This window comes from Pezoporus wallicus, unplaced genomic scaffold (genome assembly GCF_028554395.1).
Source record: "Pezoporus wallicus isolate ANWC-B61680 ecotype Strahan unplaced genomic scaffold, APGP_CSIRO_Pwel_v1 contig_4816, whole genome shotgun sequence".
NCBI classification, from domain to species: domain Eukaryota; kingdom Metazoa; phylum Chordata; class Aves; order Psittaciformes; family Psittacidae; genus Pezoporus; species Pezoporus wallicus.
Window position 1 is genome coordinate 3842549 of NW_026640990.1, and position 18204 is coordinate 3860752.

An 18204-nucleotide genomic window follows, 5' to 3' on the forward strand; every position below is an offset into this window, starting at 1 on the left:
TTTGGCTTAAAATTAACCTGCGCAATTCTGCTTCAGTTGGTACAGCTTCCATGTGAAAATTACACAATTTTACTCATTAGTAGACTGAAAATGATACTCTGTCATGCACTAATAAAACATTTTCTTAATTTTCTACTGCCACTGTAGAAATGTAGAAAATCCCAAAGAAATTGATGTTCACTTGTCTCAAAGGGACTTGGTAGTAAACTGCACATTCGTTTATTCTATGCAATTTCCAAGCACTTTTCCCCCCCCACTCCTTGTTTTTCCTTTTTCTTTTTCTTTGAAGAATTCTTTCTGTCACTTATCTAGACAGAAAGCCAAATAATGAATAGTTCCAGTAACTTGGAAAGCATGCAATACCAAGTACTTAAAAAATACACATGGGCATACATCAAAGCACAACTATTGCAGGTGAAAAACATTCAGGTCCTTCCTTGTCAACTGACACTGAGGCTTGTGGGAACAAGCTTACTCAGGCATACGCTTGTGGAATCCTGGGCTTTTTTTTTGAGATATTAATGTGCAACCTACACATTGTACCATGAGCCTGATTTATGCCAGAAAAAACCCTTCACATTAAATCGAGTTATTTCTATAGAACTCACAATCTTTTTTTAAAGTCTGGTCTATACGATGTTATTATATTACTGGACATGTCACTGAACTAAATATGACCATGGAATTCAATTACCATCAATGGGATCGTGAAAAACATTATTTTCATCTGCAAAACTTCTGGTGCCTGAAATATTTCCATAATCAAATATTGGTCCTTCCAACAGGGTCACGATATCTATTCGATTAATTTTTGTCAATACAGAAGTTAAGGCATCGGCTGAAAAACAAACAAAATACATCACAAAAATCTTCAGCTTTGCAAACTGGGTAATTGCTTTTCTCAATTACACTCACATTGCATTAATTATAAATTGCTGCCATGTTTCTGTCCCAATACCTTTGGTTCTAACAAACCCCATCATCTACCTAAGCAGTCATTCTGCGGCCTACTTATTCAAGATATACATCTACTAAAGTCTTCCCTCCCCCCAACTATAATTCTATTGCAACACAAAAGGCACAAAGAACAAGGTCATAGAGTTCTTAAAGAACATATTTACTTACTACTGAACCAAAATATCCTTCTACTGGAGCATAAAAGGAGTATAAAAATCCTTTACCATTCTTTCTGAGGAACAGCAGAATAGGCAGTGATGTAGGTAATAATGCAAATAAGGCTAATCATGCAGTACATTGTGATATTTCATTTACAGAAATCTCATTGTGAGAGGACAACAGTACTGTAAATTACTTTTATGGTGAAAGAAATCAAAGTAGACTCAAATACTATGTAGCTGTTTGTGGATTAGAGAACAGTAACAAACATCAATGACCTAACACAAAAATCAAAACCTCTCTTTCAATTTGAGCAATTCAAGTGAAATGCATGACAAATCCAGCAGAATTAGTGCAGAATCAGCATCTTCATCACTCCTTACAGAAGGAGATTTAGTCATTTTTTATAACCTGCAATACTGCAAGAGTGACTACCTAACTTTTTCATGCAGCCTATTTCCATGTTTCATGTTCCTTGCTATTTCAAAGTTTTCCCTAATATTTTCTTTACTGGAGTTTAAGTTCACTACTTGTCCCATCAATTATGGATGTGCAGAACAGATTACTTCCTTCTGCATATATACTGAATAAATATGATGTTTCTGACTTCTGGTAAGAATACAACTGAAGCTTTTTTTCCCACCACTGGTTTGCAAAAGACATTCAAAATGTTTTCTTTATTCAGTTGTTTATATCAGACAACAGATGAAATAGGCTAAAACTTATAAACAACAAAAGTAACTACTTGAACTTACTTGTAGCATTTTTCCCATCTCTGGTAACCCATTTTTTTAATAACATGAAGCTTTGAGCAATAAGAGAATTTGGGTTTTCTACTCGGATTTGGTTTATTTCATCCACAGAAAAATTCAGTTCTCTTGCCAGTTCTATAAAGACAAAAACCAAAACCAAAAAAAAGAAAAAAAAAAAAGGCAGGAAAGAAAAGAAGACAACAACAAAAACACCAAACAAAACAAATCCTTCAGTCATCCTGTCAGGCTTAAAAACACTATCTTTCTTGGATCACACAGATGTCAACAAAACTACCTGACACAAGCTTTACAGATAACAATGAACATGACATTATATACTCATACTTTAATTTCCCAAGACAGGCATAATTTTGGATTTCAGTTGTCTCTGTGAGCTATTACCGTATTTACACTCAGTAAGCCAGTTAAGCATAGTGAAAAAAACCTCCATGGAGACTACCTCATTACAGCTAATTTATAAAATCTGGTCTTGCTGGTGACTGTTACTTCTTTGTGAGCTCACTGTGCAGCTCAGCACTGGTACTATCATCACCTATGCTCAGGGGCAGCTGGCTGCTGCAGCCCTACGTCCATGAAGGCCAGCTCTGCCCATCAACATATAGAAGTACATTGGGCATAGAATTGGACAGCTTCACGTGTAGCACTGACTTGCTGATGCACTGCTGGGCTCCCTGCCACCTCCAGGGCTTTGGGGAAACTGCTGTCCAGATCCAGCCCTGAGCCAAGGTAGAAAGATCCTCTCAAACTCCTTGGGTGAACATCTTGAAGCAAGAGGCATTTTGAGTTTCTGTTTGGTTTATTGCAAGACCATGGAATAATTTCCTATTTGGCATCTTTGCTCAGCAACATGTTGCATGTTTTGGGAGGCTGGGCTCACCGTGAATTCAGAAGAGCCTGATGTGGCCTTGCTGAGGCTTTTGGTTAAAGACTACTTGAAAATGTAATAGTGAAGATTGGTTTCAGTATTAAAGCAGAAAGCTTACCTGTCCAGCTAAGTCCTAGGTGATCGGCTACAATTGCCATCCTTATATCTGTCCGTTCACATGGACTCTGTGGACCTGTGATTTACAATTTCTCGATTAAAAAGGTTTTGTACAGAAAACCACAATCCTGGACAATAGTTTATTATAAATAATAGCTTTAATTTGACTAAGTTGCTGGTGCTTATATTGTTTACTAGGATAGTTGTGTGTCCTAATAACCTACAAAGCAGGTTTTTTTTACAGCTTTTAGATTTTCACCTGTGTAAAGCCGAATGTCAAACTACATGATGTCGTGTGATGAAGTCAAACATGCTCACAGTCTAGCTGTTAAGACTATACACAAGTTGTTCAATTACTGGTGAAAACCACCAAGAGCAGGTTATAATCTGTTTTCTCTACTTTGACAGAATAAATTTGCTGTCACAAAAGAAATCTTTCAATTTCTGAGTTACATAAATTTTTTGAATTACATGAATGTCTTGCATGCTTCACTAGCTTTCTACAGTACAGGATTTGTTTGAAGGAAAAAAGAAGAGTATAAGACAGCACATACAGATGACAATGACAGAATGAACACTACAGTTAAGTCACTCCACAGGCAATCACAACAGTTCATGCACTAGGATCAACAAGTTGAAAGTTTTACAAACTAGGCTTGATCTCCACGAGGTGAGCCATGAGAGCTCCAGAAACCTGACTGCCTTCATTCTCACCAGTCCTCTTACTCCTCCTCCTCTCACTGTCGGCCTTTTCAATCTTTGATTTTATAGATGCTGCCTCTGTTCTCATGTCTCTAGCAGACTTCGATGTAATGGAAGGCTGGTAAACTTGAGTAGCTTCTGATAAGGATGTGTTCCTTGATGTACTGTCTTCTTCATCATCAGAGACCTCTGACTGCATCTTTTTCTCTTCATCAGATAGACGATCCACAAGCTTTAATGTCTCACCACTAATTCCCTTAAAATATTCAATAGAATGTTTACATACCTCCCTAAGCTGATTTTTTTTTACTTTAACTGTTGTCATGGTGACGGAGGTAGATCTTACCTTTACTGGTAATTTAGAAGGAAGCTGTTTTGGTTTTTCTTTCTCTACCTGCTCTTGTTTTGGCAGGGTTGGAGTTCTTCTAGCTAGATTACTCTTATGTGTATTTTTTACAGGAATCCTAGACCTTGCTTCTAGACAGGGAGAAGAATTATTTTGTTTTGCTTTGTCAGGCTTACTAGCCCCTCTCACTTTACTCCCTGTATTGCTTTGGAGATTATTTTGTGCAAAGACTTCTTTTACTGAGCTGGCCTTAACAGGAAGCTTTGATTTTCCTCTAGCCCCTATTAACTTTGTTGACTTCTGCTGTTCTCCATGTGGTTTTTGCTTATCTCTTACTCTGTGTCCTTCTGTTGTCCCTGTACCTTTTCCTGAAGAGCTTTTCACTTGATTAGCTTTCTGGAGGGAACATTTCGGTTCCAAATGTTCTTTTAGCACTACATTATGGGCAATATCATCTGTAGGGACAGCAGATGAATCCAAATTGTTGTTGTTATTAAAGTTATCTTTTGGAAAATCAGTGTTTTCTGTTTGCCTAAAGCTTGTCTGGCTAGAAGCTGAACTTGCAATCACTGCTACATTTTCATTTTCTAATCCCTGACCATTTGGCATCACAGCTTCTATCTTATCTGTCACTTCGCCAGGGCCATCTTTCTTCAGAGTCATGGTGGAAGCAGAAATTCCCATTTTAATTGGTGTGCGCAATTTGGGATCGACTTTAGAAGCGTTTACTGCTGCCGATGATTTTTCCAGTGAGTTACTACCGAGTGTTTGTTCCATGCAATCTCCACTGGCCTGGATGATGGGCTTATGTTCAACTGCTGTTGTTTCTACTGGTCTCTCTAGGTTTGTTTCTACAGTGTTGTCCCCTGCCTGTGGCTGTGTGATGGCAGTGACTGTATTTTTATCCCCTTCCCCCTTGTCCCCTGACTTCCCTTCAGAAGTATGCTCACCAATCTGAAAAAATTGGAGTCTTTCTTCAACAAAATCCCTCTTGCTCATGTCAATTGCACCACTGCGAGTCATCTCAAACATCTTCCCTTCATGAAATGGGAAGGGGTTGGGCTCGCTAGTTGGCGTACTTTCATCTGTTGGAGTTCTGGCTGGAGTTGTATCAGGTGTTGTTGCTTGAGATCTGTCTTCCACTGCCAGACCAAATGGCTTAGCCTCATCATCCCTTGATTTAGTCTCAAATACTTCATCGTCACCTCGGTTACTGGACCACGGATCAAAATCTAGACTCTTGGTGGCCACTGTTTTGAAAGGTGTTGCAAATTCTTCGTCTACTTTGTAGCTGAAATACGTATCAGGAAATACAGTCCTGTCAGGGTGTCTGCCTTCCAAAGTAAAAAACTGTGCCCCTGACTTCTGATCACTCTTATCTCCGGCTTTTTCAGAAGCTGGACCCTTCAGAGGTTCCTTGTCTTCTTCAGGGCCTACCTTGCCTTCCTCCTCAATGACTTCAAGCTTACTCTGGCTAAAGCAGCGATCAGTTTGCTTTAGAATGCCTTCTGTAGTCCATACATCCTTTTTTGTTTCAACTGCCGGACCTGCAAGTTTAGAATCACTCTCAGTTAAACCATCATCTTCATCTTGCAAATCATAACCGTCAAGAGAGTCAATCTCTGTTGCATCAGTATCATGGGAGAATTCTGCAGTGGTTGCTATGGAACACTCTGTGACAGACTGGTCATTGTTACTCCCATTTTGTACTACATCATTCTGGGGTGAATCAAGCCCAACATCAAGCTCATTAGTTTTCCCAGAAGTGGGATGTCCTAACTCTTTCTGTTTCTCAATCTTTTCCGGGGCTCTGGGTTTTGAGGTTTCTTTCTGGTCATCTTCCAGTTCTCTCAGTTTGAATGTATACTTTTTAAGTGGAACAGGTTGATAGAGAGATTCATCATCACTGGAGTCACTGACATCTGCTCCTAGTGGCACAGGAGATGGTGGCTGTACTCTTATGACAGGTTCAGCTAGTTGACATTTGTCATGTTCATCTTGCAAGTTCACTTCTGTCATCTCCATTTCACTTTCAGTGGAATAATGAGGCTTCTTTTCTGAATCGCACTGATCTGCATCCAGTGGTGGAGGAGGAGGGAATTCAATGTAAGCAACTCTGTTACATTTTGGTCTTTTGTTAGAGTCCTTATTTATATGATTAAGTAATGCTTTGTCAATCTGTGGTTCCTCAACCTCTGTCTGTCTTACAGATGTTGACTTAGCATCTGCTTCCTCCTCTGACTCCTCAGACACCTCAGGTATAGGACTGGGCTTGCCTGGAATATAAGCTATTAGTGAGTCGGGTGTTTTAGATGTGAACTCGTAACTCACTTCCTCTGAACTTGGTGTTTCTGGTGTTAAAGGGCTTTTACCAGAACTATCTATAAAGGACACTTGTTCTAGTGTGTCATCTTCTGGACTACCTTGTGGAGAAGGAGGTTGTTTTTGCTGCCTAGCTGCATAAAATGTCCCCCTTGTCTCTTGTACGGTCTTACTCTCCTGACTGACAATTTTTTTAATATTTCCTTGTTGCACCTCTTTCTCATATTGCTTTCCTACTTGAACAAAACTGACATAAACAGGTAAAGTCTTAATTTCTTTTACTCCCTCAGTGCTCACTAGTGGTGCAACTTTATCCAAGTAATCACTGACAGCAGGGTCAACTAACTCACTCGAGGGAAATTCCTTTCCTGGACTACATTCTAAAGAATCTGGTGATTTGCTAGGGGATGTCTCTGTTTCCTCAACAGGAGGACTTAGACCTATTGAGCTCTGCTGCTTGGTAACTTTTCTGATTTCTGAATGCTTTATTTTTTCATCTTCCACATAATCAATCTGCCTCTCAACTTTTTCCTTAATCATAGCTGATTGAGATACTTTGGCTGAAAGTTCATATACACCATCAAGCATAGTTCTCTTCTCCTCAACAAGTCTGACTGGAATATGGGACACAGCAGTTTCTTCTTTCCTCTGGGATATTTTATCAGCCACTTCACCATTACGTTCCCCCTCCCTGACAACAAATTCTCTGTATAAAACCCTTTTTGAGGGAGATTTTACAGTCAGTTCCTTCACTTCTTCTGAATGAATTCCGTTTGTTGCTAGTTTGTGCTCTGTCAGAGTGACAAATTCACTTTTTTGGTCAGTTTTAGCTTCAGCATGATCAACATGGTTTTCTTTTACTGTATCTGGAACCAGCACATGTGAAAGTTTTTCCTTTTGTGTTTTATGATTAGGAGTTCCAGGACTTTCCCACGTCCTATAGATTTTTTTGTCCCAGTGTCCCTTCGTTGTTGAGTCTGAGCCATATGACAGCTCTCTTGCCTGTGGTTCTGGAAAGTATTCTGGAACACCTTTACTCATTTCAGTTCTTTGTTTTTGTGTGTCTGAAGAACGGAAGTCTTCAATAGCTTTCCCTTTACCTGGAACAAAGTCTTCTTGTATTTTCACCTCTCTCTGTAAAGCTGTGCTTCCATCAATGACCTCTACTTGCTTTGCGTGTTTCTCTCTGGAATAATACTGATACACCGGTAACTTACTTTCTTGCAATTTCTTTACTGGAATTTTGGACTGACTGTCCAGCTTTTTTTCTTCTTGAGGTATATCTTTACTCCTTGGACTTATACTTTGTTCAAATTTAAGCCTAATTGAACTGAGCTTTGATTGCTTGAGCTGAAATCCAGTCTGTGAAACCTCAGGTACTCCAGCCTGCTGAGCACTTCCTTTGTGTTCCATAGTTTGTTTAGAGTCCTCTGCAGGTTGCACAAATACCCTTTTTTCAGGGCTGCTTGGCAAACTCGATGCTCTTCTTTCATCCACCTTGGGAAAGCATTTCCCATCATGTGCATACTGCTTCACTTTACTCCATTCGTCAACGGACGATGGTAATTCAGAGAGCAGAACTTTCTCAGGGCTGCTGCTGGCAGAGCTCTGGCTAGAATGTATTTCTTTGCCATTTTTTTTATGATGTTTTTTCTCTGGAGACTGTAGCTCATCATTCAACTTCTCTGTTTTATCCCGAAAAAACTGCGACACTTCAGTCAGTTTTTCTTCTGCCTCTTTAACAGTCCTGTCCACCCTGTCTTCATATATCAACTTTTCTCTACCTCTGTCTAATCTGTCCTCAGTAAAGCGCATCCACATTGCATGTTTTGGACTACTAACATCTCCAGTGTAGTGTAACACTGTCACTTTATCATAATGATCATCTTTAGATATTTTACCTACACCATTTTCAGATACATCTTTATAGATTTTGGAGATAATCTCTTTTTTGGGGGCGGTAGCTACTTTTTCTCTGCATCGTTTATCAGGCCCCTGTAACTCTGCACTAAGGGGTAGAGCATGGTCAGTAACTGACTCCTCAGTATCAGAATGTGACACATCTAGCTTTTCTGAAAGAAGCATTTTCTCAGCAAACCTGTAAGACTCCCCTCTTAGTTCTGACAACTCATCATCATGGTATTCTATTGAGTGCTGACTCAAAAGCTTCAGTGTTTTGTAAGAGTCATCAGACATGAGTTGAGCAGAACTAGGGCGACTGTCTTCTTCCTGGGACACGGGAGTGTTAACTCTAGAGGATTCCAGATAAGAAGGAAGTGACTCTTCAGCCGTGAGCTCCTCTTCTTCTTGCTGACCTTGTTCATCTGAACAAGGAAAAGCATCATGTTTTTCCAACTCTTTTAAGTTAATATCTCCCCGAGGTAAGTCTTTCTGATATACATACATTTCTTTTTCTGGATGCTTTTTGGTTTCTCTAATAATGACTTCAGTAGGTTCAGCCTGATTACCTTGTTCAATATGGACCTCTATTATTCGCTCCAGTTTGGGTTTCATTTTGCTGTCCTTCTCTGCATGTTGTGGTGAAGCTTCAGCAGACTTGCTAACCTCAGATGTTACTGATGATTTATGTTCAAACAGACCTGCCAGTTCTTTGGAAGGGTCACGTCCAGACTGAAAGGCTTTCATTATGTCATGAACAGACATTGTTTCCTCAATTCTTTCAGATGTGCTTTCAGTGCATGGAGTTTTATGATAAACCATCCTAGTTGTTGTAGTGATATGAGTTTCTTCTTTTACTCGAACACCTTTGCTAAGGACACACTTATGGTCATCATCTTCGCTGCTGCTGGCTTTCATTTGAAAAGCTTTAACCTTCTCTTTAATAGACCCAGCAGGTTTTTGCTCCAGCTCTGTAAATGTAGGGGCAGGTTTAGAGGCTGGTTGCTCCTCTGCTTTCTGCTCTGGAACTTCTTCTGATGATGGTTCATAGCTGCGGATAACATGAACTACTTCAGTTCTTGTTTCTGTAATGACAGGAGGGATGGGTACATCATGGAAAAGTGGTTTTGGCCCTGTGCTTTCAGCACTTTGTGGGGCAGAAGGTGTCTTTTCACTCCTTGTTTCAAAGCCACTGTCAGATAAGGGACTTTTATCTTGATCGTGTTGAGAAAAGTCATCTGGAGACTCTAAAATAGTATCTGTTCCAAAAAAGGAATCTGCAATTTTACATAACTCCTTTTCTGACGTCGAAGGCCTCATGGAGGCTGGAGGCATTTTAAGTTTATGTTCCTGCAAAGCAATAGCTGGTTTTAAAATGCGTTTTTGTCTCTCTTCACCTTCTTTTTTCCCCTCTTCAAACTTGTACTTTATGTTTGTTAATGAACTGCTACCGATATCATTTGCTAAGTAATCAATAACTTTTGACAAGCTATAATCCTTTTCCGACATGGTTTTAGTTTTAATTTGGACCTTCTCTGGAACAGGTATAGGAGGGCTTGTCAAAGCTTGCTGTCTCGCTTCATCAATCTCCTCTGTACTGAACTCTACCCAGTCATCCTCAGACAGGTGTCCTTGATCACTTTTGGATACTTTAGCAGACCCTTTACTTTCTAAACACACATCTTTTTTCAGTATCTCACTAACTTTTACTAAGTCCTCTTTTACTTTCTCAACAATTTTAAAGGGCTCTTCATCATCAATTCTACCCTCTTTTGGTATCTCAGGTTGGAACGGTTTCTCCTCTGTGACATCTGTCTGCAATATTGCAGTCATTCTTATTAGATCCTCTTTCATTTCAGCAACATCTTTCAGTATCTCCTGACTGGAGGATAAGGAAGATGGTGTGGACAGTTTGAGAGCAGAGGGTGCTAAAAACAAGGATGATTTTATCGGAGATGAAGTTCGATTAAAGGGAGGCTGTGTGCGTGCCTCTGTAGTCAATGTTTTAATAGGTGACAGTAACGCAGCAGCTGATTTTGTAAGTGAAGATGACTCTGGGAGCTTCTTTAATGCTGGTTCAGACAAAACATTGACTACAGAATATACTGGTACTGTTATTGTTGATGAAGTTACTGATGAGGTAGTTGCAGATAGTGATCCAAGGGCTGTGTACAAAGCACCTGCCGGAGGAGTTCTCATTGACTGGAAAGCTGATGGTGCTGAAGACACATATGACCTGAGTGGAGAAAATGGCATTGTTGTAGCTGTTGAAAACACTTTCTCAGCTGTGTCAGCAGCTGCATTAGCAGCACAACTTGCAGAATGTGCAGCTGCAGTGATCTTGTCTTGAAAAACAGCCGCAGTTTTGGATCCATTGATTAAGTTGGCAGAAGATGGGTATTTCAGAGGTGACACAGAACCATTAAGCAACGGTACATCTGTGTGTCCAGCTACATGTTTTGGTGGCGACGAAAGAGACGAGGCCATCATGACTTTAGAAGATGAAACAGCATCAACTGCTGACTTAGCAGGTGACACCACTGACTTTAGAGGGGACGATAAAAGTGAAGATGCTGATGTGATGACCGACTTAAGTGGCAAACTTGAAGAGTACATGTTAATGTTGGATTTGGGGGATGCTGGAGGCGTCATGGTTATGGATGACCTCTCCAAGAGAGAACCTGCTGTAGTCACTGGAGATGTCCGAGAAGGGAATGTGGTAGTGGATGCCAGCCCTTTTAGACTAGCAGCTTCTGTGACTGCAGGAGCTCTGACAAAAGAACCTGAAGTAACCTGTATATTGTATGGAGACTGCGATACCACAGTTTTTATTGGTGAAGAGATTGTCCGAAACGATCTAATCGGAGATGCTACATCACTAACAGATTTAACTGAAGATGTGGTAGAAGCTCCTAATGTGGATTTGATTGGAGAAGTAGAAGAAACAGACCATATTGATTTGAGTGGGGAAGCTGTAGGAGTGTTAGAGGAAGAACTTGATAAGGAAGTGAAGCCTGATTTAGTTTGCCCAGGCACTGTAATTGGAGCTGTTGTCCATGACTGATATGGCCGTGTTGAAAAGAATGGCTTGTATGAGTAAGTAGCAGGTAGGGATCTTGTTGCTCCTGCACTCCGTTCAACTGTTTCTTAAATTGTTAAATTAAAATCAAACATAAAAATCAACAAAAATGATTGAAAAACAGAGAGACCAGAGAAGAAAATTGGTCAGTAAACGTTGTAATATTACAAAAAGCAAGTACAATTGTTTGTGTGAGTTAGGATGAAGGAGGCAAAAAAAAGACTTAAAAAATGAAAGAAATAAATAGGAATGAGCCATACACTGATGACTGGTCCAAACCAAAAAACAAAGTGAAATGAAAGACAGCACGCAGCAACTAAATCTGCAAACAATGAAGAACAGAAAACACAAAGAAGGAATCCATAAGGTAAAAATAAAGCCACATCAAAATTTCTTCTCTTACTTCCTATTGACTTTCTGATGTGTTACTTCTGAAATATTCATATATCAGTTCTATTTTGCCTGTTTTGGTATGTCTCTGCTTTGCACAACTATTAGAATTATCCTTTTAATAATTTCTGTTGTTGTTGTTCTATTCAGATATTCAACCTATATAAAATATAAACTTGAGTAAAAAGGACATTATGTAGCTAAAATCTTTTTTTCTTAAGCCACTCAGAACTATTTCATGCAGAACCCAAAATTCCTTTAAGTGACAGGCAACTGATGTGCAAACTGTGAAGCAATTGGAATAAATTCAAATCTGTATCTCCCATGCACAATTCTGATATGCTTCACACTCACAAAGCCAATAAGAGCAAGAGCTTTTCTGAGTCAGTATCTTAAAAAAACAATAAAAAGAAAGAAAGAAAAGGAACTTTTGCATTTGTTTCTCATGCGATATTCCTTTTGTTTGGTAAAAACTAAAGTAAAACTTTATATGAAATGATTTTAAGAAGCATGTCATACATAAAATATGTAAAATATGATACATGATAAACGTGAGCAAGCAAAGCAACTGAATCAGTTTGTATTCATGCACAATATATCATGTCAAAACGAGCACACAGATTAATATCTGTTTTTATGCTGTATTAAGCACAAATACGTAAATATTACAAAATTATTTCACAAGAGGCCATTAAAAGAAGAGTACACTTTTTCTACAAGATGTAGTGTCTTGGTACCTTTTGAGGAGATTTCTTGTATCAGCTCAAAGACAGACCTGTTCAACTTTACATTTCTCAAAAGGTAACATTAGAAAAGCAGTTAAAAAACAATATATTATGCAAAAACTTCCTGTCAAGAACAAACCTGTTAACTGTTATCATCCCCCAGAACACTCAGCTTATTCATAGGAGTTTTTGAAGAAAATCATAATCAACCACATTTTGCATCACAGGAGGTAGTAATGCCAGAACACAGTATTTCTGGGAATTCCATTACAGTATATATCCTCTGATACAGCAATAACCATTCAGAGAGTTGACACTGAAGTAACTTAGAGGGCTTTTTTAAAAAAAGCTGCAGAAATGGAGCTAAAATAGCCAAACTTATTCAACATACCTTTCTCTGAAGCTATGCTAATAATTTGTCAAACCTGCTTGACCTGTCTTGTAGACAGACAGCACCTTATAGTGAAAGAAGCTTAACAAGGCTAATACTAAACTGTTAAAGAACTAGCACTCTTATAGAATTGTGAATATTCAGTATACCACAGGTCCATATCCTGCAAGGAGAAATGTGCTAGTCCTATAGAAGCCAATCAAAGCCCAGAAGGCAATGTGGATGGCTGGAGGTATTGCAGTATGAGAACATTTAGGTTGACGAGAGCTTGAATACTAGGCCTGACTGGCACAGCCTATGTCAAGAAACATCCATTTTCCCTTGCAATTCAATTTTTAAGCACAAACTTACTTCTCCCCCCCACCCAAAGAAGAAAACATAGTGTACTTAATTTAATGAGCTAGATGTATAGACTAATAGAATTCATAGACTAATTAGCAGCAGCTGCTAACATTCACCAAAAGTTCATACAGTCCCAAGTCAAAGAAACAAACTCCAAAATCATTCTGAAAAAACCTAACAACGAAACAACTTGTTCAGCAGTTTGTGTTTGGTAATGTCTTTACAGGGACCCTGCTGAGCTGTGATGAGCCAGTCTATCACAAGTGGCTAGTAAGGCAATCAAACCAACAGGCTCCCCTCTTAACTGCTCTTTCTCCTCTTAAATCACGGATTCAGACATGTTTAAGATGCTTTTTCTCTGCTCCTTACTGCAGTTGAGAAGAACCACCAGTACAAAGAAAATTAAGTAATTTACCAGCGTGTGCAGCTATGACATAACTCAAACAGCAGGCAACTGTGCAATTTTACTATTTATAAATAGTAAATATAAATCTCCACAACCACGCAAGACTTTAGAATGGGATAATATTCTAAAGAGTGATTTTCTGTAACAGCCCTTTTTGGCTACTGAACACCGTGGGAGGTGTGCCATCAAATCCACTGGAAATAGGTAGAGGTTCATCACTCATATCCAATCACTGGAGCAAACACCCTGCACAGCAGCAGTCTTGGCTTTGTGTATATATGCTCTCTGAAAGAGTTGCACCTCCAAGATCACATCTTCCCCTCACACCAGCATTGTGCAGATGTAGGGCCAGTTGCTGATTACATGCTATGTGTGCACAGCAGGTGATGCGCAGGCTGATGGCCAAACCCCTATCCTACAATCTTTTCTGGAGAATAAAATCATTTTTGCTTAACCTTTTTAAGCAGCTCACAGCCTTAAGTAACAACCATTGCCAAAAGGGATAGAATAGTTAAAGAATGGTCATGAACTTCTACCGTGTTAACCCATTGGGGTTTTTTTGAGTTCATCTTAAGTGGGTTTAGATTCTTTCCTTCCCCTACACATTTTGAAAATGAAAGTTAATGGACCTTTGGTGAATAAATCAGGCTACCTTTTATATTTTCCCCCAGTAAGGCCAGAAAAACTAATTGTAAGTAATATACACAGTTATCAAACACCTTTCAAGCAACTTCCTTTCTCTCTCTCTCAGTTCCCATCAAGCCTTTGACAATACCTTAACAGTCCATCAAGATGTCTCAGCAGATCTGATAGCTTCTTCAGATGTTATATGCTTGAAGTCTTCTTCCAGGCCTGAGAAGTGTAATATATTCTGGAGCACATCTGATCCAAAGAAGCCACAGATCTTATAGGATAATTAAACAGCAGCCATCCAGTGGGAACTCCCAAGACCCGATGAAGTTTGTCTATGGGTTTTATGGAATTCTATCAAAGGGTCTGTTGCAGGGTAGCAACTGAGAAGTCATGAGGTGAAAAAAAAAGGCAAGAAAAAGCCTGGGAATGAGGAACAACAGCAGTCAGCCTCCGGGAGGAGAGGTGAGGGAAGAAAAGCTAAGCCAAATACATTATCGTATTTAACAGGGAAGGGAAGGGAAGGGAAGGGAAGGGAAGGGAAGGGAAGGGAAGGGAAGGGAAGGGAAGGGAAGGGAAGGGAAGGGAAGCCTTAAGGTCAAGGGAAACTTGAGTTTAAGAGGAAGCAATGTGTGGTGCCAGGGAATAAAAAGCGTCTGCAAGGAATAGAGGAAAAAGGGAAGGGGAGGAGAAAGAAGAGGGAAAATATAAAATATGAGAGAATCCATTTTGGCTAAGCATCTAAACATTTAAGTGTTTATCTGAATGGCATTCTCCAGCCTTGCCAAACTTTTGCATAACATGCTTTTCTACAGCAGCTCTCTCTAATCTTTCAAAGGGAAGAGGAACAGACTCCTTTTGAAAGCAGTTTGCAATCCTCCTACTCTGGAGCTACATGGCATTTTTAAAAATTACTATATTTTTACTTAACTAACACATGTCATTTGCCAGTCAGGATTCTTCAAGCTCTCACAACGCTAGAGTTCACAGCCCATCCAAGAGTTTTGGTTTACATAGCTTTTTTTTTCTTTTTGCCTTTTTTTAAAGGGTGACACCAAATACGTTTATAGAAAAAATGTCTCTTCTTATGAAAAATCATCTATATATGGTTTAGTACTTTGGTAAGAGCAACTCACTCATTCCAGGCTCAGTCAGATAGCTGTAGCGCTTACGTAAAGCAAGGGAAACAAAGTTCTGGCGCCGGTCAGCTTTCTCCGTCTGCAACAAAACATAATACTGTTCAGTGCCTTTTGTATTGCTGTTCCCCATTTGAACAGAACAATCATCGAAGTTCAGCGTGATGGGCTGCATTTTATGGTACATGTCCCCACAAGGGAGAATAGATGTTTCCATTCGGCTTCAGGAAGGCATGCTGAAGCCAAATCTGGACAAGCAGGCAGGGAAGGGACAGAGCTGGTCTCCGTTCCTGTCTGCCATGTAATGAGCATCAGGTGCTGTGGAGCAGGGAGCGTGGCTATTGGAGGTAGCAAAAACCTGCTGTGAATGACTACCTTTCTGAAGCAAGCAGAGGAGGGACTGCAGTCCTAAGAGATAACCCCATGGGTTCATTCCTGCTCACAACGTCTCTGCTTATGAGGTAGAAGAGCTTAGATAGCAGATGTAACTCATGGTCCTGCCTTGAAGTATCTCAATACCATATTATCCCAGTATCACTTAACAAACTGCTTCACACTACTAGAAATGTTATGACATTATTCATTGTCTGTAAAATAAACCACCTTTGGCTAGAAACAGATCAACACAAAAGACTACAGATACAGACATAAAACATTCAGAAGAGTACAACTTAGACTGATCAAATATTTGTCCCCACATTAATTTGTCCTGAAAGCACATACACAACAATGTACACTGGCTTTAAAGTGAATACATTAAGGACAAAAAAAGGTATGGGAGGGGATTTTTTTAATAGGCACAAAATGCAAATATGCAGATTAGAAAGCAGACTACTATTGTTTAATAAATTGCATCCTAAGTCGCTGCATTCAGTGACATAGCTGAAAGTGTGCCAACTTAGATATAAAAAGTCCTTCAGAGACCATCTCATCTTCTTATGTGGCTAATAATACAGTTTGTTTAGAAAGAGAACTATTGTTATAGCTGTATAATAGCACACTGGGAAAAAATCCTGCAGAGACAAAGCAACGTGGTTGCTATTATTTTTTAACATGTAAGGACATTTTGGTTTGGGTTTATTTTTTTTCATCATTATTATTATTATTTTAATCAGCGGGTAGGTACTGCTATTTATTTGCCACCAGGAAGAGAAGAAAACTTTGTAAGTTAGATAAAGGGGATACCTCTATGTGCTTCCTTTCATAAGGTGACCTCATCTATTACTACCTCTAATAAGTAAAACCTACTCAATTTCCTGAAAATCTAATGTTGCAGCATCCTGCAAACAGTGGATTTTTAAGCTGCAAATACCTGAGGTTTATCTGAAAATAGATTTGTACACAATATTTAGAGATGGTCTTGGCTTTTCTGAGTTTTCAGAAGAATCCAGTTTATTTTCACTAGTAAAATATAATATGTCACTACTGTGGCCTCAGCAATACTTTTCTTCTCAGAAACACAGTTTACCAAAGTATTGGCAGTATTATTCCAAGAGGTAAAACCCTATCCACTAAACTCTTCTTGATTTTTGTAAAAAATGGACTTGGTGTCATATTTAGAATTATATCTTTTTTCAGAAAAAAAGAAAGAAGTTATATTTTAGACGGCTATTATTCAGTGCTTGGTTTAATTTCATAATACATAATCATGTTTCTTCCACATATGTGCACTTCTACTGTTTTGCAACAGACTATCAGATGTTGAGGATATAGTTATTCTGTAGGTATCATTCAGTGCCATAGCTGATAGTAGTTGCCTGTTTTTTCTATAACATATTACTTTTCTTCACTAAATCTGAAAAAATAAAAACAGAAGACAGATTTATATTACCTCATCATCTTGATCTGACTCTGTTTCCTTTTGGTCCCAAGATGCATTGCAGAGACAAGGAATATTATAATGGACAGCAGGGAAAAGAATATCAGGATATGAAAAGGACCAAATTGGGAGCACAAAATGCAAGCTGATTTATAAGGCAAAGCAAATCCAAAATGTCAACATAAAAGAAAAAAAAAAATCTTACATCCAATGCAAATCAACACGTGACATTACTGAAAGCATAAACCTATGACTTGCAGGCTGAAGCATGAGCTGTAAACAGAATCATAAAAATTATAGGAACTTGACACCACAGTAACAAGAGACTTTAAAAGCACTCTACATACAGGAAACCAATAAAACATAAATTTAAAAAGCCTTAATCATATTTGAAAGCATTCTCATTACTGTCATTTCACAAGGTATCTTTACCACTAGAAGGAAAAAAAAAAAAGGACAAAAAACTAAAGGAGCAAAAATAAAACCAACCAACCCTAAGGAAAATGTTTGCTTTTCCTAACAAATACCTTTTTGTGTGCTGGCAGAGTGATATTCAAGTTGCAAACAGCTGTTTGTGGCAGTCCTTTTGTAGTCTTTGGTTCTTTCAAAAATGATAATCGACCACAAGGTTCCTGGCTGGTGTCTCTTACCTAGAAGAGAAATTTTAATACAGTGGAGTAACATGTAGCAATTCAGATGCCTAGAGGAGGTTTCTGGAGAGTTTCTTTCCACAAGAAGTGATCTAATGGGTAAAGACCAATGTTACCAAGCTGAAGCTTAGCCTTAGGTGCTGAAGGAGAAAATGTTTTATCTTGAAAGAGGTAGATCAGCCTGAAGCTCTCTGATGGTAAATCCACACAAGACAAGATGTTGAGTGAGTCTAACCCAGAGAGTTTCATACTGGAATATCACCAACAGATGTTTTCTTCTCCCCTTCAAATTTTTCTGCTATGTTTTACACGTGTGCTCACCAAAATGCTTAAAACCATCTTTAGCACAGCAGCTATGATAAGCCTATGTAAAGTGAGCATGCATTCATGGTAATTTAGAGATGAAGAGCCTGCACATGTTTTAAAGGCTGTTCTGCTGTACAGTATGCTACTGAATGCACCTCCTTTGCTTAGTCCCTGGGAGACAGTAATCTAA

The 18204-nt window shown here is 39.0% G+C and overlaps 1 protein-coding gene across 7 annotated transcripts in view; it reads right to left on the reverse strand.

Moving 5' to 3' along the window:
* ANK3 (ankyrin 3) overlaps nucleotides 1-18204 on the reverse strand; it is a 378181-nt gene that overhangs the window by 23031 nt on the left and 336946 nt on the right. For 5 of the 7 annotated variants that reach the window (XM_057421483.1, XM_057421489.1, XM_057421486.1 and 2 more), the window contains 7 exons: nucleotides 17586-17708; nucleotides 17071-17097; nucleotides 15240-15321; nucleotides 3586-11286; nucleotides 2873-2947; nucleotides 1872-2003; nucleotides 695-838 (listed from right to left, as the gene is read on the reverse strand). In XM_057421483.1, the coding sequence (XP_057277466.1) occupies nucleotides 695-838; nucleotides 1872-2003; nucleotides 2873-2947; nucleotides 3586-11286; nucleotides 15240-15321; nucleotides 17071-17097; nucleotides 17586-17708 (8284 nt within the window). The remainder of the gene's footprint in view (nucleotides 1-694; nucleotides 839-1871; nucleotides 2004-2872; nucleotides 2948-3585; nucleotides 11287-15239; nucleotides 15322-17070; nucleotides 17098-17585; nucleotides 17709-18204) is intronic. The other 2 variants (XM_057421488.1, XM_057421487.1) reach the window with 1 other exon arrangement.